The 26,564-nt window shown below is 52.2% G+C and overlaps 4 protein-coding genes and 1 long non-coding RNA gene across 18 annotated transcripts in view; 3 read left to right on the top strand and 2 right to left on the bottom strand.

Annotated features, from left to right (window-relative positions):
- Positions 1 to 4,662: 4,662 nt before the first annotated feature.
- MXD3 (MAX dimerization protein 3) lies at positions 4,663 to 9,367 on the top strand. 2 transcript variants are annotated; one of them, XM_070570274.1, is made up of 7 exons: positions 4,663 to 4,849; positions 5,144 to 5,248; positions 5,516 to 5,621; positions 6,283 to 6,312; positions 6,441 to 6,555; positions 8,611 to 8,794; positions 8,868 to 9,367. In XM_070570274.1, the coding sequence occupies exons 1-7, from the start codon at positions 4,681 to 4,683 to the stop codon at positions 8,981 to 8,983; spliced, it is 825 nt and encodes a 274-aa protein (XP_070426375.1). In that variant the 5' UTR covers positions 4,663 to 4,680; the 3' UTR covers positions 8,984 to 9,367. The 2 variants fall into 2 exon arrangements, with proteins under 2 accessions (XP_070426375.1, XP_008540419.2); XM_008542197.2 differs by having other exon boundaries at positions 4,663 to 5,248.
- Positions 9,368 to 9,624: 257 nt separating this feature from the next.
- On the bottom strand, positions 9,625 to 13,032 carry PRELID1 (PRELI domain containing 1). Its single transcript, XM_008542195.2, has 5 exons — positions 12,701 to 13,032; positions 11,888 to 12,113; positions 10,604 to 10,717; positions 10,413 to 10,491; positions 9,625 to 10,182 (listed from the first exon to the last, which is right to left on the bottom strand). The coding sequence occupies exons 1-5, from the start codon at positions 12,790 to 12,792 to the stop codon at positions 10,034 to 10,036; spliced, it is 660 nt and encodes a 219-aa protein (XP_008540417.2). The 5' UTR covers positions 12,793 to 13,032; the 3' UTR covers positions 9,625 to 10,033.
- A 28-nt stretch (positions 13,033 to 13,060) lies between these two features.
- On the top strand, positions 13,061 to 15,285 carry RAB24 (RAB24, member RAS oncogene family). Its single transcript, XM_008542198.2, has 8 exons — positions 13,061 to 13,554; positions 13,637 to 13,705; positions 13,891 to 13,969; positions 14,080 to 14,147; positions 14,233 to 14,332; positions 14,554 to 14,604; positions 14,743 to 14,805; positions 14,926 to 15,285. The coding sequence occupies exons 1-8, from the start codon at positions 13,438 to 13,440 to the stop codon at positions 14,988 to 14,990; spliced, it is 612 nt and encodes a 203-aa protein (XP_008540420.1). The 5' UTR covers positions 13,061 to 13,437; the 3' UTR covers positions 14,991 to 15,285.
- Positions 15,286 to 16,549: 1,264 nt separating this feature from the next.
- Positions 16,550 to 26,564, bottom strand: part of NSD1 (nuclear receptor binding SET domain protein 1) — a 167,199-nt gene continuing 157,184 nt past the window's right edge. For all 13 annotated transcript variants that reach the window (XM_070570273.1, XM_070570263.1, XM_070570269.1 and 10 more), the window contains 2 exons: positions 24,423 to 24,627; positions 16,550 to 22,895 (listed from right to left, as the gene is read on the bottom strand). In XM_070570273.1, the coding sequence (XP_070426374.1) occupies positions 21,265 to 22,895; positions 24,423 to 24,627 (1,836 nt within the window). In that variant the 3' untranslated portion in view covers positions 16,550 to 21,264. The remainder of the gene's footprint in view (positions 22,896 to 24,422; positions 24,628 to 26,564) is intronic.
- Positions 22,895 to 25,397, top strand: LOC139075247 (uncharacterized). The gene is made up of 2 exons (XR_011525441.1): positions 22,895 to 23,897; positions 24,317 to 25,397. It is a non-coding gene; the product is annotated as an uncharacterized lncRNA (long non-coding RNA).

The raw sequence follows: 26,564 nt of genomic DNA on the forward strand, positions 1-26,564 counted from the left end.
CTCAGGCTGAAGGGAAATGCTGCCAGATTAAAGCAAGCACTACAGACGGGACAAAGAATGCTGGAAATGGTAAATGTGTGGTGAAATGTAGAAGACTGTTTATTCTTAATTCTTAAAATTCAATTGGCTGTTTAAAGCAAAATTGTGGCGGCGTGTTTTAGGATTTATAATATATGTAGAAGTAAAATATTTAACTACAGTTGTAAAAAGGATGGTAGGGAGTAACAGAAGCATAATGGTGTATATGGAAGATGTTACTATATATATTATACATTATAAAATGGTATAATATTAATTCAAAGTCGATTGTAATGGAGACATATAATTCTTAAAGTAACCACTTAAAGGACCACTTCAAAGAGGTACAGGTAAGAAGCCAGTTGTGGGTGTACAATGGAATGCTAAGAAAGACTAATAACTCAAAAGAAGTTAGAAAAAGAGGAAAAACGGGAAAAGGACAGATTGGACAAATACAAAACAAAAATCAAGATGATAGACCTTAAACCCAACCATACCAAAATAATTTTATTAAATACAATTCAAAGGCAGAGATTATTAGATCACAGGGGGAAAAACCCCAACCATATACTGTTTGCAAGAAAAACATGTTAAATATTAGACACTGATGGGTTAAAAGTAAAAAGGTAGGGGGAAAAAACCCCACAAAAATGCTAATCAACAGAAACTTGTTGCAATTATTTAATATCAAAATAGTCTTGAAGAAAAAGAGATTGCCAAATATAAAGAGGGATATTTCATAATGCTAAAAGAATTAAGTCATCAAGAAGATATAATAGTCATAAATGTATATGCACCCAATAATAGAGTCTCCCAATAATAAAGTAAAATGTGACAGAATTGAAGAGAGAAATAGACAATTCCACAAATACAGCTGGCGATTTTAACACTTGTCTCCCAGTAATTGATAGAGCAAGTAGACAAAAAAATCAGTAAGGATTTAAAATTTTTTTGCAACACAATCATGCAACTTAATCCAACTGACATTTTTAGAACACTATACGTAACAACTGGAGGATGTGTGTTATTTTCATGTGCATATGGAACATTCATCAAGACAGATCATAAACTGGACTTTATAAGCCTTGATAAATTTCAAATGATCAAAATCATAAGAGCCTATTCTCTAACCACCATAGAGTTAAATTACAAACCAATGACAAAAAGATATCTAGAAAATTCCCAAATATTTGGAAACTAAAGAACACACTTCAAATTACCTGTAAGTCTCAGATAAAAGAAAAAAATCAGAAAGGAATTTGAAAATATCTCTTTCTAAATGAAAAACAAAACAAAACCATTAAACATCACAGTTTGTGGGATGCAGTTAAAGCAATATGCAGAAAAGAAGAAGGGAATAAAATGAATTATCTACATTTTCACCTTAAGAAGTTGGGAATAAAGGAGCACATTAAGTCCACAGTTGGTTCTTTGAAATAAAATTGATAAACTCCTAGCAAGACTTATCAAGGAGAGAGAGACAGAGACAGAGGGAAACAAGCCACGTCTGTCAGGACTGAAAAAGAGGATATACTACAGGTCCTACAGAGGCCTCTCACTCCAGGTGGCCCACCCAGGATCAGTGGGACTGGCAGCCACTTCTGAGACTCAGTCTAGTCAGGCCTGCCTCGCGGCCTATTCCCCTGCAATTTCATATGAGGGACCAGCTGGCTCCTCCCCCCCGGTTCTGTCAATCATTGTGCTGTGCTGCCCCTGACAGCATGCGGGTGGCATTCCAGTCATGGCCTCCAACTTGGGGGTCTGCTGACTGCTACCCCACCAGCCTCCTGTAGGCCTGGAGACCCAAGCCCACCAAAACCCCCACTTCCTCCCCATGGCTTGGCCAAGCCCCTTTTCTCAGTACTGGTTTCCTCTATCGAGCGGTCATAGTCAGGTGGAAGAGGCTGACCCTGAGGGACACAGGATCACTGCTGTTTGGGGAGGATGCCCTGAAGGAGGGAGGCCTCAAGAAAGTGTCATTTGAGCCAAGCTGGCAGAGGCAGGGAGATGGGCAAGGGCATGGCATGTTACCTGACATGGCAGGAGGAGGGGCACAGCCTAGCTTGACCTTTGTCCTGAGGGCAAGGGGAGCGTGGGTGGGGCTTTCAGCAGGGGTGTGACCTGGTTAGCTCTGTGACTCAGGAATGCCCCTTTCTGGGAAGAGAGGAGATGAGTAAAGGGGAGAGACTGGGGGCAGGGAGCCCAGGAAGGGGGCTGGGCAGGGGTCAAGGATCTGAGCCAGGCCCCAGCTCCAATATTGCCCCAACTTTCCCCTTACCTCCCACTGCTATTGTCACCTGCAGGGAAGAAGGTGAAAGGAGAGGCAGGTTCTGGGGGGACGGCAGAACCCAGCTCCTACATCCTGTGCATAGGGTGGGAAAAGATGGGGCCCTTCTGGTCCCCTTCTCACCTCCCACCCAGGGCACAGATGTAGGCTCTGTCACTTGGAGCTCGGAGGACACTAGTCCCCAACAGAAACTGCCCAGAAGTGCAGGCAGCATAGCCAGTCACTGTGGGCAGGCAAGGCCACAGGGTGGGGAGCCAGCAGGGGGCCCATGGGGCTCCAGTGTTCAGGCTGGACCGTGGAGGACCTGGGGGTCTGGGACAGAGGTTTTAAGAGCAATCCCTGCTGAGGGGGCAGGAGCACCAGAGGTCCTCTGCCCAGACCTTCACCCAGATGGCACCAGCACTAGCATTTCCTCAAAGGTGCCCAGAGTGGCATCTGAGGGCATGGGGCAGGAGCCCCTTTCCCCGTCCGCCCAGCTCCCTGGGAGGTATTGCTTCCTGTTCTCCTCGCCAGTGGCCCTCACCCAGATTCACAGGGGCCTGAGGCCAGGCTGACCTTGGCCTCCGTGTTGTTCCCTAGCTGGAATCCTACCTGTGGCCCCTAAGGTGAGGTGGTCACTCCAGCCCTCCTTGCAGCCCCTGCCTCACTTCCTTAACCCCCAGTCCCTCACTCTGCAGAGAACTCTCCTCCTTCAGAATCCTCCCACCAGCCTACCCCCACCCCAAGGCTAGGCCACCTGGGTCCCAGATGTCTGACTAGTAGGTTTGTGCCTGCACTGTGTGGGTGCTGACTCTAGTGAAATAAAATTGGAAATTCATTCACAAGCCTTGTGACTCCTTTCTTCAGACATGACTGATTGTGGGTGGGGGTTTGGGGAACCCATCAGCCTGTTCTGGACCCTGCCAGTCTCTCCAGCATCAGCCTGCCCAACACTCTTAGTTCTCTCTGGCCTTCTTTCAGTCTGCATAGATTCCTTTCAGCCTCTGGGCCTTTGCACCTACTGTTTCTGGGTCTGGAATTCTCGTACATCCCTCCTATACATAGATAACACCTATTCATCCACCTCTCCAGAAAAACCTTTTCTGAACTCCCTGACTGGTCAAATGTTCCTTAGGATATGCACTCACATTGTGTCTTTTCCTGTGAAGACCTGTCAAAGCTGTAACTCAATTGTGTGATTACTATTTCAGAGTCTCTCTCCTCACCTGCGAGCTCCACGAAGGTAGGAACCCTGTCTGCTTTCACCCATTGTTGTATTCTCCATACCTCAGCACAGTGCCCGGGGCCCGGCAAGTGCTCAGCAAACCTTTCCATGAGCGAATGGTTGGCGGAGTGGGCAGACTGCCTGGGCAGCAGTTCTTGGCTCAGCATGTCAGTGATTCCTCTGGGATTGACTCTTAGAGAAACCTCAAGGTGTTTCCCAAGGAACTGAGGGCTGACTGCCATATGCCATGTGTTTACCCAGCACTGTCACTTTATAAACAATCTAGTCCCTCCTGCTCCCTCCTCTCCATTTCCCAGTCACAGACTCAGCCCCCGCCTGGCAGTAATGCTCCACCCTGCAACAGCTGCTTTTATCTTCCTGTTTCCACCCTTAGACTGTCACTGTCCCCGGAGGTGTGGCCACACCTGCAGGTGCTCCCCCTAGAAGTCACTGCAGCTACTCCTTCGGGAAACTAGAAAGTCATGTTAAAGAAGGGCTCGTGGCCTCTGAGTAAGGCAGCCAGGGCTCAGTGGGAGGAAACCTGCGTCTGGTCGCACTGGCCCTAGAGATCAGCAGCTCCTACATACTGGGCAGGACCTAGGCCTGGGCTCCGATCCTTCTACAATGCTGTCGCAGAGCTTCCCCCGCTTATAGAAGAGAGATCACTTCCCGAGTCACCCGGCTGAGAACATTGGTGACAGGAGAGGAACCCAACTCTGTCGACTCCAGAACCCAGGGCTCTCTAGCCAGCCAGTTCGCGTGCTTCCAGGGTATGGCTGGCTTGGCAAGTTGGTCCCCTACTGCCATTTTCATAGCAACGATAGCTTCCCTGAAGATGAGGAGGAGGAGCCAGGAGACTATTCCCATTCGCCACAATAGGCAGCCGAGGCTGGGCGAGGGCCTACGGGGGCAGATGGCAGACAGGCGAGGGGACTGACCCCGGAGCGCGAGAGCCGGCCCGCGCCCCCTCCTCCGGCGCCTGCGCACTGCAGCCTCGTTCCCCGCTCAATCCCGCCCCCACCGCCCGGGTTTTCAAATTTCAAACCTGCTACTTTTCCCGCCGGAACGTGTTGACCAGCAGCGGGAGAGGGCGGAGCCGCGCGCAGCCAATAGGGCCTCAGAGGCTGCCTGGCCCCGCCCCGAGGGTGACTACAGCGAGCAGCCGGAGGCGATGGGCAAATGGGCTAGGGAGCCCGCCCGCGCCGCCCCCGCGGCGCCCACGTGCAGCGGCGGAGTCAGGGGCCTCCCGGGGACCGTGGGCCCCCAAAGCAGTGTTCCTTGTGCCGGGCCCTCCCCACAAGCACGGGGCTGGAAAGAGGCCCAGAGACGCCAAGTAACCGGTGCGGGGTCGCTGAGCAGAGAGGGCAAGACGCAGCACCAACCAGCCCAGGGGTTCGCCCAAAGGCCGGGCCTGGAGCCGGAGCCCGTCCCAGCCCCGCGGGAGTCCGAGGGGGCTGGGGCGGGCAGGTTCGCGGAGGGTGGGCTGCGGTTCCCGGGCCCATACCGGGGGGGCGGAGCTCAGAGCTGGGCCGTCCCGGGGGCGGGGCGACCCGGGGGCGGGGCCGGCCGCCTGTGTTTGTTGCACCGTGTCAGTTACATTGTAACAAAAGTGGTGCAGCCGCTCCTCTGGTCAGCACCCCAGGCCCGCCCGCCGCCAGCTGTCGCCGACATGGAACCCGTGGCTAGCAACATCCAGGTCCTGCTGCAGGCGGCCGAGTTCCTGGAGCGCCGCGAGAGAGGTGAGGAAGAACCCTTGGCTGGACTCCAGGCAGCGACCTCGCTGACACGGGCCTGGGCTGGACTTGGATCCCAACTTGAAGGATGCATGGCCTTAAGGCAGTAGCCCCAGGGCGCCCCCTCCACTTGAGAGGGGTCCGCGGGCCGTCGGCCTGGGAGGGGTTGGAGAAATGGCCCTCGCGCCAAAAGCCCCTCCCTGACCGTGCTGTGCCAGGGGCGCCCGCTGGGACCAGCCCCAGCCTGACGCGGGCGGGGGCTCTCTCTGGCAGAGGCCGAGCATGGCTACGCGTCCCTGTGCCCGCACCGCAGTCCGGGCCCCGTCCAAAGGAGGAGGAAGCGATCCCCGCAAGCTCCTGGCGCTCTGGACAGTGGGCGGTGAGGAGGGCTGGGGGCGGAGGGGAGCAGGGGGGATGGGCGCCGTCCCTCATCAGGCCGCTCCTCTGCCCACTTCCTCCTTGTTGCTTGCATCTTCTGGGCCAGGTACCCTGCTCTGGAGGCATTCAGATCCTCCTGCCATCTCCCCACCCCCCAAACACACACTCTTCCATTCATTCAAGGACTGTATCTTGAGCACCCGTGATGTGTCAGGAACTCTGAGCAAGGCGCTGGATCCCGCGTCCACTCACCCCTACACTTCACCTATCAAACCATTTGCTTTCCCCCACAGGTTTCCAATCCTTTTCTCTCCTTGTCCCAACTTTTTGCACATGCTGTTCCCCTCAATTTGAATGCTTCTCCCTCCACTACCCGCTTTGAGTAACTTGTGTTGCTGGGCTCAGCTCAGTTGTCACCTCTGTCCAGGAAGTCCTGTCTGACTGCTGGTGGGGGGCCTCATTTGGCTTCTCTCAGCATTTGGCCCCTTGTGTGTCTCTGCGTCTGTCTGGGGACTCAGGTGCCCAAGGCCAGCACAAAGTCCCCACACTGGGCTAGTTTGGGAGAGACATCTGTGGTGGATTTTGAGCTCCTGGAAACCCTGGGACTGAGGGTGTGGACAGTAGCTGACGCCCCCTCACCCCATCCTCCCTGGCATTGGCAGGTCTGTGCACAACGAATTGGAGAAGCGCAGGTGAGTCCCAGCCCTGCCCTGACAGCACCACGTCCCAGGAACTTCCTCCCTCTCAACTGCCCTCCCCTGCTGTCCCTCTGGCCAGCAAGGCTGGGCTGGCACTGCCCTCCAGACCCCTTCCCCCACAGGAGGGCCCAGCTGAAGCGGTGCCTGGAGCAGCTGAAGCAGCAGATGCCCCTGGGGGCTGACTGTGCCCGATACACCACACTGAGCCTGTTGCGCCGGGCCAGGATGCACATCCAGGTAGGGAGCTACCCCTGCAGCCTGCAGCCAGCTTGCCGGGACCGTGAGCAGGAGGAGTAGGGAGCGGCTGGGTCGAACTGGAGAGAGAGGCATCAGGTCACAGCCCGAATGGGTGACATGGGACAGTTCTCTATGCTATTCGGTTTCCAAATTTGTGAAGTATGAAGAAAAGCAGAAAATAACTCAGAGGATTGTTCTGAGGCTTCAGCAAGTTCGCCCAATAACCATTCACTGTTGTTATTACAGCTCTTATTACTTTGATCCCAACTGTGAGACCCTGGGCGAGTCACTTAGCCTCCCTGGACTTCCTTTCCTCCTCTGTATGGGGGTATGGCTGTTGAAAAGATTCTGTGATGGGTCGTGTGTGAGGGTCCCTCCGACTGCAGAGGGCTGGTCCTTGCTCTCCCTCTCCCCCATCCTTCAAGCCCTCCTGTTCTGGGTAGTGCAGCCTCCTGCCACTTTGGGAGGCAGCTCCAGCAGCCAGGAGGGGGAAGGACTGAGAGGACGACAGTCACCGTCCTCCCAGGGCCCTTGCTGCTGGCTGGGCTGATCTCAGCGCCCCCTGGTGGACATGGGTGGGGAGTGCTGACTCAATCAGAGCGGGGAGTAGAAGGGCCTTGGAAACAGTGGAGGCCTTCTCCTGCCCTCCTGGCCCTTTTGACAGAGGAAGAAATGGGGGCACAGCCCAGCTAAGGACCAGGTACTACAGCTGAGGAGAGGCAGATTCTGAACACAGGCCCAGGTCTCCTGACTTGCATTCTTTCCTTCAACAAGTATTTATTGAGCACCTGTTCTGCCAGCTCTGGGGCTGTGGCAGATACAGATCCAGGTACCATGCAGTAAACAAATCACGGTATGGGAACTGTCTGCACTGCCCCACGGTGCCTGCATTCCCCTCATTGTGGCTGAATGACACCCTGGCCGTGGCTGGCCCCGCTTTCTCACATGGAGCTTGCCTGGCCTGGTCCTCGGAGGATGAGATGCCCTCGGGTGCTGGTGGCCCGTGGGCAGGATGTGGGGATTGCTCCTTCCTTGAAGCCCCATCAGCCCTCTCCTGCACTCCCTGCTTCCTGTTTTGCCTCCACCAGGCTGTCGTCCACCTTGCCCTACAATGTTCTTTGCAGCACACAGATCTGTGCAGGTCTGTCTCCTGCTAAAAACCTTCCAAGGCGCCTGACAGGAGTTTCATTTCCTTACCTCCCGTGAAACTCAAGGCCCTTCACAACTCAGGCCGTGCCACTGATCTGCTTTTTTGGTCTCATCTACCCCCATTCCCCACCAAAAACGCTGAACCCTCCATGCTCTTCCCAGTTTCCCTCCGCCTGGATACGCCTTCCTTTCCCAACCCTGCCTGGGCAGCTCTTACTCATCCTTCTACACCCAGTCTAAGTGCCCCCTCGGCCACTTCTCCCCTTCTTGTTGGCTGAATGCAGGCTTCTGCCCACCTAGGGCTCTGATGGAGAACCCTTGGCCCTCCCTCCCTAGAATTCAGGGCTGGCAGAGCTCAGTGGGGGTGGGGGGGAGATGAATGAGGAAGTCTTAGGGCTTCTGGGAGGGTCTTGGCCAGGAGTTACAAACTGGTGGCCTTTGATCTGTTTTCTAAACATTTAAATTAGTTGGCAGCACTTAGACATTTGACATGAAAAAAATCTGAATTTCCAGCTTCTCTTGAAGAAATTGGGAGATCTGGCAGCACTGGGCCTGTTTCCACAGGGCAGTAACTAGCTGGAAACTGGAGGTGGCCACCTCCTTGAGCCATGCACTCGCCAGTGCCACTGTCCCCCATCCGTTGTTTCACACCAGCACACTTGTCCTGCTCACATCACTCAGCCAGGTCTGAAGGCCTGTGAGATTGTGCTGCCCTCCCTCCCCCACCCATCTAGACAGAATTCACAAGCTTCCTGGGGATGTGGGAGCAACACTCTGGGGCCCAGATTTAGGGAGGTCCCCGTCTAAGGCAGAGTCACTAAGTGGTCATGGCCTGCTGCCAGTGGTGTTGAGCCCCCAGGGCAGCTGACCCCGGCCCCTTGATCCCTTGCTCCTTGGGATCTGCAGAAACTGGAGGAGCAGGAGCAGCGAGCCCGGAGGCTCAAGGAGAAGCTGCGCAGCAAGCAGCAGAGCCTGAAGCAGCAGCTGGAGCAGCTCCGGGGGCTGGCAGGGCCAGGCGAGCGGGAGCGGCTGCGGGCGGACAGCCTGGACTCTTCAGGCCTCTCCTCCGAGCGCTCCGACTCAGACCAAGGTGAGTGCCCTAACGTGGAGGGGTCGTGTGGGCCACGTGGGCCAGGTCTCCTGACTGGCCTCTCCCTGTGCAGAGGAGCTGGAGGTGGACGTGGAGAGCCTGGTGTTCGGGGGTGAGGCTGAGCTGCTGCGGGGCTTCAGCACCGGCCAGGAGCACAGCTACTCACACTGCGGCGGTGCCTGGCTATGACCTTTGCCGCCCCAGAGCGGGCCTCTGCCCTCAGACCACCCTCTGCTCTGCCAGGGAGGAGCCTCCTCAAGCCTCAAGGGCTGCTCGGAGTCACCTCCTGTTGGAATGGACTAAAAGGACCCTTGTGTGGGAACAGGTGCTCCCCCTACCCCGCTGCTGGCTGCCGGGAGTCCCTTCTGGGAACGGGGCCTGCGCCCCCAAGCCCTGCAGGGCAGGCAGCTTGGGCCTGGGCTGCCCATCTAGGCCTTTTTTGAAGCACTGGGCTCTGCTGTCCCCATGAGGGTAGGAAGCCTCTTGGGCCCTCAAGTTTCTTCCTAGACAAGGCCCCCTGGCCTTTGCTCCGCAGATACTGTACAGTATTTTCATTAAAAGCCTCTTTCTTAACTTCCTGTCCGTGGTCTTGCCTGATGAAAATGGGGGAACTCCCAGCCACAGACAGACTGGAAAAGAGGAAGTGCAACCAGCAGCCACCACTAACACTCTTGATTGTGCCAGGCCGGGCCCCTTAAACCCCCACAGCTCGGAGGCCGTCTGCCCTGCCTTTGCAGGGGGACTGAGGCTGAGTGATGTGACTAGCGTGAGGTCCAAAGCCAGGAAACAGTGGAGTCAAGATACGAACCAAAGCTTTCCGACTCCAGAGCTGGGGCTGACTGAATTCAACAGATATTTATTGAGTGCCTGGTATATGCTGGACCTTGTTCCAGGTACCTGGGACACATCGGACAACAAAACACAGGTCCTGCCCTCGTGGAGCGTACAGTCTAGCATTTATGACCATGTCACCCGCACGCTGTCTGTGACCCTGGGCAAGTCACTGCACCTCTCTGTGCCTCTGTCCTCAGCTGCCCAATGTGAGAATAAGCAGACTCGGCTCAGATGTTGGTAACGTGCCTGGTGCACCGTAGATGCCCAAAAGGACACACCCCCAGCCCACCGCCCAGACAGTAGAGAGGACTGGAAGTTGACTTTTAATCATGAAGTACGAGGGGGAGAGGGCAGGGGGCCTGAGGTGGGCGGTCTGGTGGGCTGCTGCCCTAAGGCCCAGGCTGCCTACACGAACTGCTGCTGCTGCTGCTGCTTCTTGTTGGCGGCCTTGCTGGCGAGGTCCTTGGCCTTCTCCGTAGCTGCCAGTGCCGTCTCCCTTGCCTTCTCCTTGGCTTCCTTGGCTGTCTCCACAAGGGATTTGGAAGGAGCCTCGCCTGCAGCAAAGGGCAAGGGGCTGGCTTCAGAGGATGCCATGAAGACCCACACAGTCACCCACCATGACATTCACTTCCTATGGGCGGAGCCCACTGGAAAGGCAGCGTTTGCCCCCGGGGACAGATGAGGCATCTCAGGCTTAGAGTGGGGTGGTGACAGCGCCACGCTCCAGACCAGTCAGGGCAAGTAGGACTTGACCCCAGCCTCTGTCTGTGCCCAGAGTGCTCACCTTGCAGCTTGGCCAAGATGTACTCAAAACCCTTCATAGTCTTGGTCACGTTGCTTTTGAACCGGGCCAGACCAAATTCCTGGCAACAGATGAGAAGGGAAAGGATTCAGAGCTGCCCAATGACTCGCAGCCCAGCCTCTATGCGAAATGCTCTGGGTCCCCGAGCCCCAGCACCCCACAACGCTGCTCACCTGGACAGCTCTGGAGACGCCAAATAAGCTAGAGGAGACCCAGGCTTCCCGGCGGATTTCGGTCCAGCCACTGTTATCAGAGTTCACACAGTAAACACATCGTTCCTCCACCACCTGTGCAGGGAGTTGGGCCAACCACAATCATGTGGCAGTCTTTCACTTTGCCAACTTGCACATAAATTTGATCCCGTCTCTTTCCATGAGGGAAAGCAATAAAACAAAAATCCCTTCCTTTCCCTTATTGCATCCCCAAGCTGCATTTCAGGAAGAGAGTAAGAACATAAAAAAGGTCATTCTGCTTTCTAAAACCTCTCCTCTGACCCTTCAAACTAAAAGGCACATGGAAGGCAGGGGGCCTTCCGGCTCCCCTCTGGCCCTGGATTTTGTTTTGTACCTTTGTGTCTAGACACGTGCCGTGTTTTTAGCCTAGCCTGCCTTCTACCCACTGCAGCTCTTGAGCTCCCTGGCAGTCCATGTAAAAACGGAAATCTGGCAATCTTCACAGCTCTCAATACAAGAGGAGAGCGTGCACCAGTACTTCCAAGAGAAACACTTAAAAGATGTGTCTCACAGCTGGATTTAAAGACATTTCTCACAGCTGGATGGCTATCTTGGGAATTTACAAAACAGAGGTAGTGCCCTCACAGTACAGTAGCCCTCTCTGAACCTCACTTCCTTCTTTGCACTATAGAGAGTAACAGATTAGCTGAGAAAGAGAACGAGAGTTCTCTGAAAGCTTTTAGGGTATTCACATGTAAGAAGATACTGTAGAATGTTCCCTAAACTGTAGGTTTTCAAGCTTTTTGAAAGGCAAGCAATCAAAGGTACGTGGAACCTCTTTTCCCCCAAATTCTCAGGCAGAAATCTATTACGTAAGACAGATAAAAGTGGAACTTCTCTAGCCAACGTGAGGAAAGGGGCCCAGACCCTCGCCCGCACTGAGGCACATCCAAAGCACTGCTTGATGGACTCCCGTTTGAAAACCACTGCCCCTCTCTCTCAGCATCACTCCTGCGGGCCCAACGTGTGCATGTGCCAGGCACAGTGTGAATGCTCTGCATCTACTACCTGCAGCAATTTTCTAAAACAGGTACCCCGCTCCCCCACCCCGGTAGGAATGGGTCAAAAGACAGGTTGAGAGAGGCTGACCAGCTGAAAAGATCATCAGAGTTTGTACTCTACAGCCATCATTCATCAGTAACCCAGCTGTGCCTCAGACCAGAGAAGCTCCCTAGCCACAAGTCTAGAGCTCTCTACTTTTGAGGGGATCAAGGAGGGTCTCACCATCAGCCGGGCATGGTTGATGTTCCAGGTGAAGGTGGTCATGGTCTGGTTCTGTGGGTCCACAATAGAATCCTCCAGGATGTACACCGAGTGAGCAACATTGGCAGGAAACAGTCGCTCGGCCCAGCGGGGCATCCTGTTGGTCTTGGTCAGGAGTCGCCGGGACAGGAGCTTCTGGTCAGGGGTCACCTCCCGGTGTACTATGTCTTCCGTCAAGACATGCTTGCTGCAGGTGTCAGAGTGAAGGTGACCCTTGGGAGCCTGTCCCTGAAAGGCTGCTTGTTGGGGTTCCCATCTGGAGCCTCCCAGCCCAGAATGGCCACGCCTTCCCCTAAACTCGCAGAGTGATCTGTGCCGTGGCTCACACCTGAACTAGAGTCCCTTGAGCCTATCCCGGGGCAAATTCCAACTCCTGCCCCCTCGCTGACCTGGATTCCTGGGCCATCCAGCAAGGCCGGGCCTCATGATTTATTGCACCACCAGAGCGCGCCATGGGCAGAGTAGTAGGGAAGCGCCCGGATTTCCAACCCCAAGATCCCTCCCAGCTCCTGTGCCACCGCCTCTTCCTGTCTCATCACCCCGAGATCAGAGAACCTTAGACTAAGGCCTCAAGTAAACCACTGCCCAGGCCCAGCCTCCTTCCAAGTTCCTTGCAGGCCAGGCCTGGTCCCTTCCCCAATAGGGTCCTCCTGCCCTAAAGAAGGCCATGGTGCCGGCGATCCCCTACCTCGGACTCAGTGTCGAGTCTTTCCCGCCCCACACTTCGAACTCCAAACAGCGAGGGGGAGGCCTGCTCTCTCCAGGGCCACGTACCTATAGGGATTCGGGTACCGCTGCCAAAAGGCAGCGAACACTTGGTCCCAGGAACTCCGGAGCACGCTCTGGCCCAGGAAATACTTCACCATCGTCCCGGCCGGGGCAGGCTCAGCACCCGCGCAGCATCAGGAGTGCGGAGCCCGGGGGGCACGCGGAGGCCGGGCCGGGGCTCGGCGCACGCCCGCCAGGGTCGCAGCTCAGTCACCACCGCGCCGCGCCCAACCAGCCTCCACCGCCGCCATGAGGAGCTGTCGGGACGCGCGCCACTTCCGGCGCAGCCCCGCTAAACCCACCACTTCCGGCGCCCGCACACGTGACCTCGCGGCCCCGCCCCCTCAACCTCTCCCCCCTTCCCCCGCGGGAGTCGCGGCGCTGCGGGCCGGAGGCTGGTCGGAGGGGCCCCGGGCTGGGTGGCGACTCGGTGCTGGAGCGGCGCCTACGGCGGGGGGGCGAGCGGGCGGCGGTGTGCGGCGCCGTTGAGGGCGCTGCCCCGCGCGCTCCCAGGCCGCCCCGGGTCCTGGGCTCTTCCTTCGAAGGAGGAGCAGCGCCCGGGACCGAAGAGCGGGGGCACACGGGAGCGCTGCCAGGGCTCGAGCCCGACGCGGTATCTCGAGTGGCGAGTTGGCGCCCCGGCTCGGGGACTGAGGCTTGGGCGCAGCCTGCCTGAGTGGAGATCCGGGTTTGCCTCCCGCCCTCGCTCAGGCCCCTGACGCGGGTGAGGCGGCCCCGGGAGCATGAGCGGGCAGCGCGTGGACGTCAAGGTGGTGATGCTGGGCAAGGAGTACGTGGGCAAGACGAGCCTGGTGGAGCGATACGTGCACGACCGCTTCCTGGTGGGGCCCTATCAGAACGTGAGTGCGCCCCGCGGGGCTGGGCACGGGGGGGAGGGGGCCAGCCCGCACCGCGGCCCTGAGCCCTTCGCTCTGGTTGCAGACCATCGGGGCCGCCTTCGTGGCCAAGGTGATGTCCGTCGGAGACCGGACGGTGACTTTGGGTATTTGGGTAAGTCCCGTGGGCAAGTAGTCCTGGGAAAACCCATTCCTGAGGAGGTCTTGCCTATTACTGACTTGTGGCTTCCTAGAGGCCGTTTCTCCTCTCTAAACCCCAGTTTAAAAGTGGGGGTCTGGAGGACGTGGGGAGTAAGCTCAGGAACTCAGGCCAGGGCTGAGCCTCCCCCTGCCCTTCAGGACACGGCAGGCTCTGAGCGCTACGAGGCCATGAGCCGAATCTACTATCGGGGCGCCAAGGCTGCCATCGTCTGCTATGGTAAGGAGGGTTCTGACCTGTTTCCTCAAACAAGAAGGGGTAGGTGACAGGCTGGCCTTAGAGAACGGCCCCTGACTCTTGGTTGTGTTTCTTGCGTGTCCTATACCAAGACCTTACGGACAGTAGCAGCTTTGAGCGGGCAAAGTTCTGGGTGAAGGAACTGCGCAACCTAGAGGAGGTAGGCAGCCAGACCTCACCAGAGGACCAGGAACTGGGGCTCCAGTGGTCCGTGGGGGTGGCCCTGACCTTGTCTTCTGCTTTAGGGCTGTCAGATCTACCTCTGTGGCACCAAGAGTGACCTGCTAGAGGAGGACAGGCGGCGTCGCCGTGTGGACTTCCACGACGTCCAGGATTACGCTGACAGTAGCTGCTGCTCAGCTCCCTGGGGGTGGGGGAGGGAAATGGCTGCTTGGGTGGGTCACAGGAAATAGGGACTGCCTTGGCTGCCATGGCAAGATCCCCCCGAAGGCTTTCTGTCCTTCCTTGACCCGTGGGCTCCAGAAGATTCCCTGAATGGCTAGTCTTACCCTTTGTCTATGTCCACCTGATTCTCAGACAGAGGCTTTAGTCACTTCTCTTTACAGATATCAAAGCTCAGCTGTTTGAAACATCCAGCAAGACAGGCCAGAGTGTGGGTGAGTGCTGTCTTGGACCTCACAGCAGAAGCAGGCAGAGCACCAGAGGCAGCAGGGAAGAACCTAGAGGGCTGGGTCACTGGGTGATCCCAGGGCTACTGGCATTGGGCCCTCACTGACCGTCCTTTTTCCTGCCAGACGAGCTCTTCCAGAAAGTGGCAGAGGATTACGTCAGTGTGGCTGCCTTCCAGGTGATGACAGGTGTGTGCTTCCCTAGCCTCTCTGGAGGCTTCCTCCAGGCCCACAGCATCTGGCCCCCTTCACGGAGTTACCGGATCCCCCAGCAGAATGCTGCTGAGCTGCCACCTCTCTCTCTAACAGAGGACAAGGGCGTGGACCTGGGCCAGAAGACAAACCCCTATTTCTACAGCTGTTGTCATCACTGAGTCATCACTCATCTGGCCTGGGGGAATTAAAGGAATTCCTCCAGAGGGGCTGGACCTAGCTCTTTCCCGGGCTTGGGTGGTCAAGCGCCTGAGCTACCCCAGGTCCCCGTGGCAGCAGAGGTGTCACCTGCCTGTGCTGGCCCAGGGAAGAGAGGCAGCATTGGGCTGACTGATGGGCATGAGGAGGGTAAGGGCTGATTTGGACCTCAGGCCTCTGCCCTGGACAGCATTTGTGTCTGCAGCTTACTTAAGTGGCTTCTGATTTGTAAATAAAATCAATGCACTGTGAATCTCACTCACCCCTTTCCCTGCTGTGTGGATTGGGTGCCGACACCTAGTTCTTTCTGGGGCCACCTGGCCGGCCTCATTTCCTATATTAAGGCTTCTCTCAGCTCTTATTTTCCTTTGGAAACCATGTAACTTCACCCCAAGGTTGCAGCTGAGATAATTGAAAACCAAAAGGGCCCTTCCCTATTCTTTTAGTGGGGGCCAAGATAGGGTGAAAGACTGGTGTTGGGGCAGTGGAAAGCTCACATTCCTTCCTGGTGCTGAGACGAGCAAGGAAGGCACTATGTGGTGTCCAGAGATCAAAGGGTCAAGCACTTCTACCTCAGACTGGCTGGCTGTACCGCATCTCTGTCATGTCTAGGTTCATGAGTCATGCCTGTGGCTCAGATCTTAAGCTTCCCAGCAACATCCTACAATGTGGTTTAATGGTAGAAAAATTGTAGGTTCTGGAAGACAGAAGGGTCTTATGGATCCAGATTGGGATCCAATTCAGCTGCTAACTTAGAAAAGGGATTTAAACTCAGCCTGAGTTTCTCTTCTGTAACATGAGGTGACCACTATCCACTTCAGGACTGTGAAGATCATGAGTGAAAAGTAACTCAAGGACTAAATGCTTGTCTTCCCACACCCTTCCCTGGAGGGCTTTTTGCTGAAGGGGCAGGAAGTTCAGGACTAAGAACAGAAGGCAAGGCCCCTAGGGTTCCTCCAAAGTCTGCTGTTCGACCTTGGAGGTCCAGATATTTCTGAAGGATCAGGTGTTACTGTAGACAGGGCTGATGCTTCCTTTTCAACCAAAAGGAATTGTAGGCAGCCCTTTCCAATGTGGGAGGCTTGGCCCCTTTGCCTCTGCTTTCCTGCCTTAGGCCTGGGCTGGGTCCCCTGCAGTGCTCAGCACCTGCCTCTGAAGAACTAGAAAGTTGGCCAAGATGATCAGACTCACACTCAGAAAAGTGCTTTGGTTCTACTTCCTTTTTTAAAATGAATTCCTCAAAATACGCTTCCTTCTTGGGTGATAGAGGCCTCCTGTGAAGGGACTGAAACTGACACCTGCTACTCCCAAAAGAAGTGAAAGACATTCCAGCAGCTGGTGGCTACTGGGAGGAAACCCACACCACTCCCCTGAGGTGCTTGGAGGAAGGGCTTGGCTCCCCTGTGTCCCCACCTGGGAACTATCTCAGGGGCTGGCTTCTGCTCTCACCCCAAGCCCATCCTCCCTCCTGTTAGGCTACATCTTCCCACGGACAACAAAACAAAACACAGGGCAAGGGCCATAAGAGTAAAGTTAAACTTTACTTTACAGTAATTTTTTTTTTCTATATACAAAGAATTACAGTACATGTTTATGGGGACTCCTAGCACAGGGCTCCCCTTTTTCACTAGGAGTTTCACTTATAGCTGACGATCTATCGGGGGGTGGGGGGGGGGCGCAAAAAAATCAGTGATGGACCTCAGCTGACCCCCCCACCCTTCTTAAAAATATATAGATCTCTATTGTCAGCTTGTTTCTTTGCCAAGACTTAGAAAGCTGCCCTTCCATGAGCTCCTGTGTGCTGCACTCACCCATCTTCAACACACTCACCTACACGCATACACAGGCAGCAACCCCCTCAGACCTGGAGACTGCCTGTTCTCTGCCCCTACCCTGGAAGTCTAAAGCACCAGAACCATTCATCTCTCCTCCTGCTCTGGGGGTTCACCTCCTGTCCACAAAGCTTGACTTTCCAGGGTGTCACACCTGAAGCCCCTCAATAGCCTGACGTTTTGAAAGTCATGGGAAAGCAGCTCTAGAGAAAGGACCACATAGGAATTTAACACGTGCTGTTTTTGCTTATGTTGGTAGGAAACATTTCTTCTCAGGCTGTGGATTTCTAATTGAACTCTTTCCACTTCCTTAAGAAATATTACCCTTAATCTTCATTAAGCAATAGAGGTGCTCCCATGAGAACGGAAGAGGTAGAGAGAGGCAAGAAGGTAACCGAGGGAGACCCTACAAATGGAGCTCTCTACCAACTGGTTCCAGGCAGTGTGGACGGAGGCTATGGACAAGGTGACACCAGCCCTGAGAAACTCAATGGCCACCCTCATCTAGATACGGGATCTCTTCCACCTGTGGATTGCGCTGGACCACTCCAGGGTCAGGTGCAGGCTTCACCAAGGCTCTGCCTTCTCCTTCTCTAATAGAGCCTCAAAGAAACCGTTTTACATAAAACTTCTTCCTCCCAAACAGGAACCTGGGTTTCTCAAGTTGCCAGTCCCTCAACCCTTGGCAGTGCTTATTTATACCAGGAAATTAGCACCATCATTACATTTTTTTGTGTACAAAGCAATTATCTATTTTTATTTCAATTTATACTACAGCAACCTCTGGACCTGCTGCACCGGCCCTAGGAAGCTCAGCTGAGAGCTAAGTGGCCACAGCCAATGAAAGTCTCATGCAGCAGCTACCTAGCTCTAAATGACCTGGAATGTCTAACACATGGAACAGCCCAAACATTATTCGAGAAGGAGCTTGTGGGAGTTCCTTTCCTGCCATGATCTGAGAGGTTAGGACACTGGTCCACTCTGACCTCCTGGCTGACAAACCCCAAGAGGATGACAGTATCCTCCAAAAAAGCCTTAGGAGAAAACTTGCTTTATAGGAGCTGAGGGCAAAATGCATCCACATTTAGCACTCTTGACTCCTCTCCATGGGGCAAGCTGCCAGGACCAGACTTCCTTCCTACCACTCTGTTCTCACAAAGTGACCTGGGAGACCAGCTCCAGTGGGTAGACACTGGCGAGCCTGGGAAAGGATCGCTGATGCACACTTCAGGCCCTGCTGGTGTGTGGGGTAGAGGATATGAATAAAATCATTACTTTCATCAATGCTCAAGATGTAGATTTGGTAGTTGTTCAGAAGAGGATCAACAGTGATCTCAATCACCTCAAATGCAGTAACTTCGGGGGGAAGCAGACCTTTAAAAACTTGGATGCTTTTGCAGCAATGATAGCTATTTAGCTATTAGAATGGGTTTGCTCCAGTAGCACAGGAGGCTTTGAGTCCTAATTTCAACAGTTTCCATACATTTTTTCTGACTTAACAGGGCTAGGAGAGGTATTGGTTCTCTAGCTACCCATGGAAGCTATGGCTTCCCCCTCAAAATGGCTTCTGGGGAACTAGCTTAGAGGCAGACTCTCTTGAGATCCCGATCTCCATGCACTTGGCCAAATGTCAAAATACCGCATCCTGCACAAAGATCAGGAGTTTCCAAGAGAAAAGATTTCCTTTTAACTGCCAATTCATACCCACTGGAGAAAAGATCTCAGAACAGGCTCCAGGAGTCCCCAAGGGCTGACAAGCTCACTCCCTCCCCACCGAATGCAAGAGTCTCACTTCCCAACAGTCCTTCTGACTCTGCTCCTAATTGTACAGTGACTGCTCTCATGTTAACAAGCTGCATCAGACGCTGCCATCAGTGGGCCTGATAGTTGAATTTCTAGTTTCCATTCAACCTGAGAGGCTCTTTCAATGGCCCTCATGAAAGCCTAGCTGTCCATTCACTTAGATAAAGAAGTGCTCCCCCAAACCAAGCACAGCTTACTTGTTTTCCCAGGCAGGTCTGGAGGGTAGTTTCCAGTGAATGGTTAAGAATGGAAAGAACCAAAACAAAACCACAAAGTGGCCAATCACGGCCCCCCTTTCCCTCACTCCTTCCTGTCCTGTGAGACATTTTGAGAGTGGCTGTCAAGTCCACTACCTACCAAAGCCTACTTCAGGATCAAACATCTCCCCTTAAAATTTTTTACATAGCCTGCAAACACACCCCCAAAAATTCACAGTTTATTTCATGAAACAAAGAGCTACGGTAATTTAACACACAACATAGTGAAAGGAGATTCTGACAGTGCAGTGCGGATATCTCTTTCTGATCACAAGTACAGATGACAGGAGAGAAGAGGGCACAGAACTGGCACCAAGCAAACCCTACTCACACAACCTAAGAGATCAGGGAAAGGGACCTACTAGCTGCAGTTATATATGTATTCTCACACATGATAAATACTTAATATAATGAACTTTAATGTTCTGGGTGGATTTCTTTAAAAATATCTTTTCCATGGTTTAAAATTTTTTTAAAAGAAAATAAGATGCTTTGTTTTCTCTTCCTTTTAAACAAAGAGCTTTTCCTCTCTGATGTGGGGAGAGAGAGAGGATGAAAGGAGAGAACTAGGCAGGTGGAATTTACGGAGGAGATTCCGAGGTCTAAGTGAGATGCAGGGATAGGACCCTAAACCCAGGGCTTCCCTGCCCAGCCTCGTTCCTCTGCCTGAGTTCAAGTGTCTCAACTCCAAGAGACAGACTTTGGGAAATAAAAGCAAATTCTTTAAATTTTTATATAAAGCGCAAATGCTTCTATAACAACTATTGTTCCCTCCTTAGAAGTGATAGGAGTAACCTCAATAGGAACTTAGGAGGAAATTGGGACAAAATACAGAATCCTGTTGAGGGTGTAAAAGCCGTAACTGAGAGAGTGGCCAGGAGATGGCCTGGTGGCTAAAGCTGCTGGTTAAGTTGGCAAAGCAGAGAGGTAAACATGTTTGGTCTAGGGACAAAGGAAGGGCGGGGGGAAGGGAAGGAACTGGCCAAACAGCACTTCCTGTAGGCAGTCGGCGAGCTGGGGGAATGGTAGGGCAGGGTAGCACCAACAGATTTCCCAGCCCTGGGGCCCCAGCTCAGGGCAGCAGTAACAGATAATCAGCAGTTATGAGGAGTCATCTCTTAGACTGGACACTGCTCTAAACACATCTTACCAGTCATAGGGGAAGGGTTCTGGCTTGCCTCTGAGCTAAGTCAGCAGGGAGGTGCTCTCAAGAGAGAGCACAGCAATTCTCAGGGAGAGGGTGGTGGAATCCACTAGTGAAGGAGACTCCCTCCTTTCAAGGAGGGCAAAGGATCAGAAGTAATTTTCCATCAGAATCTGGCACTCTCCCTGAGCTGGTGGAGGATCTAGCCCAGAGCTTGCCATAGATTCCCTATGTCCACTGCCCGAAACTCTGAAATCTGAAAGCACCTGAGTGTTTGGGGGACGGGCATGAGGTGGGTTATGTAAGAGGAAAATCGGTAGAAAAGAAAGGTAAGCTTGCCAATTGCCTTCTTATCCTGAGGAAAAGCCAAGTCCTCAGATTCCCAGAGCCCCCAACCAGATGCTCCACCAAGTGTACATCTTCCAACTTTGTTCAGCCCATAGAGAAGAGGCCCAACAGCCCTGCTTTGCATCGGTGCAGCCCCTCCTGCCTATAGAGACCTCTGTGTGAGGGTGCATGCATACACATGCACACAAGCACACCTGACCAGGAGACACTTGTGTAACACAACCACTTCTGGGAACACAAAGATTACATAATCTGGAGCCCCAGGGCCCCTCAGAACTTCCTGTTCTTTCCCGGTCACAGGTTCTTGAAAACAGCCTGAGAACCCAGACACCATGTTGGGCTCACAGAGATCAGGTCTTATTTATCTTGTATCTCCTGTCAGTGACTAGCACCTGGCCTAGCACATGTGAATGCTCAAGAAATCACCACTGATTTGAATGGATATCAGTTCCTCCCAAGGGTTCATCGGGTGCCCTTGGTGTGGCTCTGTGGGGCTAGGGTAATAGCTATGAGCCCCTCTACCTTCCAACCTGACCAGCGGAATTGAATCCCATGCTTCACTCCAGAGTGGACTTTTTATTTCAAGTTGACCACACGGTAAAGGTTGGGGCAAAGAGACCCAAGTCTGTCTGTCTCCTTGGCTGGGGCCCACTTGGATTTCCATACATGATTCACATAACCACAAGCCCCCACTGGCTAATGTCACAAGAGTTCTGAGTGTTGGGATATAAGGAGAGAGTAACATGGAAAAGTGTTGGGGTCTGTCTGTCTTTTAAGGGGGAAAAAGAAAGAGGATTTCCCTTCCCCAAGAACCCTGGGGGCAGCTGGTCTGGTCATATGACATTTACTGGCATTATTTCTGTTGTGACTCTGCACACTTGTGACTAGAAGGACCCTGGTTAAGAGCTGAAAGTGTATTTTGCTCTGGTTTAGGGTCTTGCCCTCTTCCAAGAGACCAGCAAGTCTGTGCCAAAGTCTGTGTGCTCCCAGTGGACCAGCAAGACTGCGCCAGTGTCTGTCCAGCCACCATGGGCCAGAGCCCCGGCCCTGGTGAAGACTTTGCCAGGGCCCAGGGACTCTGCTCTGTGGTTGCCAACTTCTTCTCTTCAGTGGAGAGGGAGGATGGGGCCTTCCCAAGAGGCCTGAAGGACTGCCCACTCCTGGCAGTAAGTCCAGGTAGTTGCTGGCCTCCAACCATCTGCTTCACCTGCTTCACCAGGCCCGGGACTTGGCTGGGAGGCCCTGGGGTCTGCTCAGCCCCTGGAGGTGCTCTTCCTGAGGCCTGAGTTGCTGGCTCATATAAAAAAGCCTTGGCAGAGGGCTGAGACAGAAGTCTGGCCTGGGTGAGTGATTTAACAGCTTGCCAGGAGTGCTCCAAAGGGGCCGCTGCTTTCCCAGGTGGCTGAAGGACAGAATCTGACAGACTGCCTCTCTCAACAGCTCGTGGTATCTGACCCAGACCTTTGCTGGCAGGCCACGAGCTAGACTCCAACACTGGCAACTTCTCATCAGCCTGTGGTGTGACCTCATGAGGAGAAGCTGCCCGTTCCTTCTGGCGAGGAGTTAGGTCTATGAGATCCATCACCAAAGCAGCTCTATTTTTTGACTGAGTATTCTGGTCCACGGGCCTCAGTGCTTTTTCTTTAGCTACCAGGGTCTGGACCACAGCTGACAGTATTGTGTCGGGAGGTGGGAGTCTCTGGGACAAAGAGCCATGGGATTTGTCTGGGAGCCTATCTGGAGTCTGGGGTTTGGGACTGCTGGTGACTAGCAGTCTGTCTGGTGGTGGAAGTCTCAGGCCACTAGGGACTGGGGTTTTCTCCACTGACTGGGGCCTTGGGCTGGCAGCACCTATGGATTTATCCAGCCTTGGTTCAGCTGTCCCCAGAGGTCTTTCCAGTGGTAGGGACCTGACTGAGGTTGAGGAGCTTGGGCCAGTCACTGGAGAGGGTTTGTCAGATAGCTGGGGTCTTGGTCCTGCCACTGCAGGTGGCCTGTCCAATGGCTTCTGGCTGGATACCAAGGATTGGGGTTTGGTCCCTGACCCAGCAAGGTCCCTGACCCTATCTATGGTCAGGGGCCTGGAGTCAGTTCTGTCAGGAAGTCTTTCAGGCAGCGGTGGCCTCTGACAAGTCCCTGCCAGAGCTTTTTTGGACAGCGACAGCATCTGGTTGGTGTCAGCAGGTGGCTTGTCCGACATCTTGGGCCCCTGAGCAGCCACTCCCGATGATTGATCTGCCAGGTGAGTACTTGGGCCTGGAGGCAGTGGTACTGGGGGAGGCACATACTCACGGATCTCCCCAGGCTCCAGAGGGTTGGGACCACAGGGGTCATGCTCAGTACAAGACAGACGCCCATCCAGTTTGGAGATAAACAGCATCCCTTCCCGATGTTGCTTGCAAAAGGAGCTGGGACACATCTCACAGAAGGAAGCTGCTTCCTTCCCACAAATGTCACACTGATGCCAAGGACACTCCCATTTCCCTGAAAACACAGATGTGAAACAAAAGCTTAGGAAAACAAGAGATACATGAGATGGGCCATGGCTCTAGAACCAAGTCAAAGGAATGATTTTAAACTGCTGCCTTCTGCAGCGACACATGCCACTTGCCCGGCACCTCCCCTACCGCAGGATCTCAGTTTCCTCTTCTGCACGAGGCATAAAAATTACAGCCAAGTATCAAGTAGCAACTGAGTATCAACAAGATACATAGGCAGGAGTAATTCTTTATTTTGACCCTATTCCCAGCAAGGGAAAAAACCCCCAAAGCTCCCCTTAGATGCAATGTGAAGATATTACCTTCATGTTTCTGCAAACTCTATTTTATACTGCATTTAAATATTCAAATCTAAGGAGAACATCTCAGCTATTCAAACTCCTGCTTATTTGGTTATTAGTAGGAACAGGGAGCAGACATACAAATGTGGAAAATTAAGTGGATTCATCTTTGCTCAATTTTAAGTCTTGAAACTAGCACCAACTTTACCTGTGTTGTCCACACAGAATCAGTGGAAAAGACACAAAGCTAACCTGTGCAGTTATCATTTCACATCTGAGTCTCTGCCGTGGACAAGGTTTCCACCTCAGCTCCTTCTAAATAAACTATGCTAGACATTGCGCCTGGCTCAGAGACAAAATCAGTTCTATTACAACCCCTGCCAGCTGCAGTCCTGAGTAACTGACTTTGAAATAATTCCCTGTTTTTACTTCTTGGCACCGACAGGTCAATGTTACGGCCTTAACCCTCACACTGCCTGAGTTTCTATTATTTCATTGCCCTGGCAACTGAAGGAAAGCTAATTCAGGGACAAACTCCTCTCACTCCCGCCTCAAAGTTCTTCTGTTGAAGCAATTCCTGGAGGCAGGCCACTAGTGATGTATAATCTGCTCACCCAGAATGGCTCCCTACTGGTTTCTCTCCTTTGTCAATTAAAACAGCACATCCAAATCCCTGAAGTCCTCCAACCCCACACCACCACCCAAAGGTTAGTGACTTCTCCAACCAAATTCCTGAGAATCATATCTGCCTAAGCAGCTTTCTCGTGTGTTAACTAACACAGTTACATACCTCACTGACTAGAGAGACCAAGTTCCACTCTGTCTCAACCTTACTTTCTTTAGAAAGGGAACATGCTTTAGAGGTCTTGAAGTCAGAAAACCTGGCTTTTAATCCAGCTCCTCCATCTATACGCTCTAATGTGACAAGTCATCCCACCAAATTTGACTCTTACTTTCCTCATCTGCATCATGGAAAGGTCTCATCTTTATGGGTTGCTGGGAGGATAAAATAACATAACATAACAACATAAATGTAAATAAAGTGCTTGACACACAGCAAGTGAATTTCTGTGCCCTTCTATATAACCTAGTGTCCTAATAAGCCTTTGTTGTCATTTATTTCCAGAATGAGAACATGGACCATACCCTCTCAACACTATGCAAGGGAAGGCCAAAGAGGTCTGAGACTCTGGGAGAGAACAGGAGTACTCTAAATGGATCCTGGCACCAACCTGCTGGTCGCTTGGTTAGATTGAGACAGTCTGCATGGTAAACTTTTGGGCAGCCTGGCTTCTTACAGGAGACGAGCTGGCCAGCATCCCCGCAGCTGAAACACTCATCTTCTCGCTCCTTTGTGATTTCACCCTGGGTTCTGCGCTTCCCCTGTTGCTTCTTCTTGAATCTCTTTGACTTTTCTTCTGTGGCAATGGGTTGATTCTAGAGGTCAGATATTTGAGCAGTCAGCATTCCGTTGACACATTTAGTTGTATGATCTTGACCAGGTTAACTATCCTCTTTGAGCCTCAATATCTCCTCTGGGAAAAGACAGAGCTCACAGACTATTCTACAGATAAGAGAAAATGCAGGAAAGGTACCTGGCACATCATAGGTACCCAATAAATGGTTGCATTAATTGTAACTTGTGTATCATTTACTCTTGCTACGTGAATGAAATAGAGAAATGTGCTTCTTTTTGTTGATACACAAGGCTGGCGTTAAAGGTCACCCTTTCTTAAGTTCTAGTTTTCTGTTTGATTTCAAAACTAAAGAAGACTTCTCTGGGCATGTGCATGCACATTTCTTACGTTATTCAACAAACCTTCACTGAGTACTTAGTATGAGTCACGTGCTAGAAAGACACAGAACACTAATTCATGGTCCTTGCTCTCAATAAGCTATGAATCTTTATCTAAGTCAAATTAGCTTCATGTCCACCACTCCCCAAAGCAGACCCTTTTGCAGCCAGCAGGTCTTCTCTGTGCTCCCTGCAGCCCAGGTCACCAAACCCCATGGTTTTCATCACATTATCTATCTTGGTTAAATCAATCTGATTTATCCGTAGCCCACAGTGATCTCCACCCACTTCTAAACTTCTGCTCTTGAATGTCTCTCATTGATTCAAGTGTGAAATGCTATATAGACGTTAAGGATACGGAAACTGAGATCCCCAGTGCATGTAACACCATTAAACTCAGTTACCATTTTAATGTGTAGGAAGTAGGTCAACTGGACTTTGCATCATAAATGAAACTTCAATTTTCAATGTGTTGATACTTATGACAGAGAAATCTGAAATCATCCAGATGTTCATCTATTATGGTCCATTCATTATATAAAAAATTCAACAGTCACTAAAAATGATAATTAGCCAGCCCTGGTGGTCTAGTGGTAAAGATTCAGTGCCTTTACCGCCATGGTCAGGTTCAAATCCTGTTCAGGGAACCATACCACCCATTTGTCAGTTGTGATACTGTGGCAGCTTCCTGTTGGTGAGGTTGAAAGCTATGCCACCGGTGTTTTCAAGTACCAGCAGGGTCACCCACGTGACTCTGGAAAGGTGGAAATGTTTCAACGGAGCTTCTAGACTAAGACACACCAGGAAGAAGGAGCTAGCCACTCACTTCTGAAAAAACCATGAATAGCAGCGGAGCATTATCTGATATAGCACCAGAAGGTGAGGAAGACACACAAAGACACGGAGGGTTTTGCTCTGCTGTATGCAGAGGCACCAGGAATAGAATATACTTAACAGCACTAACAACAACAAAATGATGGTTAACAAGACACTGTAACAGCAAGGGAAATTTTTTATAATACCTAAGAAAAGCAAGATCCACACTTGTAAACAATTCTTAACAGTTATGGAATTATAATTCAGTTAAAGTGCACATAAAAAAGAAGTAAGACACAACAATGTTTATACTTTGCTACAATGGTAAGATGAGGGGTCCTACGTTTATAGGTCCTAAGTTTTATACTGCATTTAGAATCTTAAAATCAGTATCAGATTCTTTGATATCTTTAAAGAGCAAGAGAGAAAGACACAGATACTGAGAATGTAAGTAGCTTATTAGGAAATGTGAGATCAGCTGAGACCAGTAAAGATGTTGAAGTAACCTACTTGAAAAATTCCTATTTTACAGCTTTTTAAGCTAGAAATGTATCACAAATTAGAAGTTAGGTTGCTCAAAACACTTCAACAATACCCAAAGATCCTCTCTTGTGTAACCACATGATCATCAGAATGCTTAGTAAATTCTGAGTATTCCTACTATCAACTATTCAGTGTCATTATTTCAGAGACATCTTCTTTAAATAAAGGCTCAGCCCTGCCACTGGTTAGGGAAGGAGGATCATACCATTACTCCCGATGC

The sequence above is a fragment of the Equus przewalskii genome, chromosome 13, assembly GCF_037783145.1.
Source record: "Equus przewalskii isolate Varuska chromosome 13, EquPr2, whole genome shotgun sequence".
Lineage (NCBI taxonomy): Eukaryota > Metazoa > Chordata > Mammalia > Perissodactyla > Equidae > Equus > Equus przewalskii.

Coding starts and splice junctions, on each gene's coding strand:
- PRELID1 (XM_008542195.2), bottom strand. CDS start 12,792: ATGGTGAAGTATTTCCTGGGCCAGAGCGTGCTCCGGAGTTCCTGGGAC. Junction 10,718..11,887: donor TCAACCATGCCCGGCTGATG/GTGAGACCCTCC, acceptor CTCCCTGCACAG/GTGGTGGAGGAACGATGTGT. Junction 10,183..10,412: donor CATCTTGGCCAAGCTGCAAG/GTGAGCACTCTG, acceptor CCTTTGCTGCAG/GCGAGGCTCCTTCCAAATCC.
- MXD3 (XM_008542197.2), top strand. CDS start 4,681: ATGGGCAAATGGGCTAGGGAGCCCGCCCGCGCCGCCCCCGCGGCGCCC. Junction 5,622..6,282: donor GGCGCTCTGGACAGTGGGCG/GTGAGGAGGGCT, acceptor TGGCATTGGCAG/GTCTGTGCACAACGAATTGG. Junction 6,556..8,610: donor GGGCCAGGATGCACATCCAG/GTAGGGAGCTAC, acceptor TGGGATCTGCAG/AAACTGGAGGAGCAGGAGCA.
- RAB24 (XM_008542198.2), top strand. CDS start 13,438: ATGAGCGGGCAGCGCGTGGACGTCAAGGTGGTGATGCTGGGCAAGGAG. Junction 13,706..13,890: donor CGGTGACTTTGGGTATTTGG/GTAAGTCCCGTG, acceptor CCTGCCCTTCAG/GACACGGCAGGCTCTGAGCG. Junction 14,806..14,925: donor TGCCTTCCAGGTGATGACAG/GTGTGTGCTTCC, acceptor TCTCTCTAACAG/AGGACAAGGGCGTGGACCTG.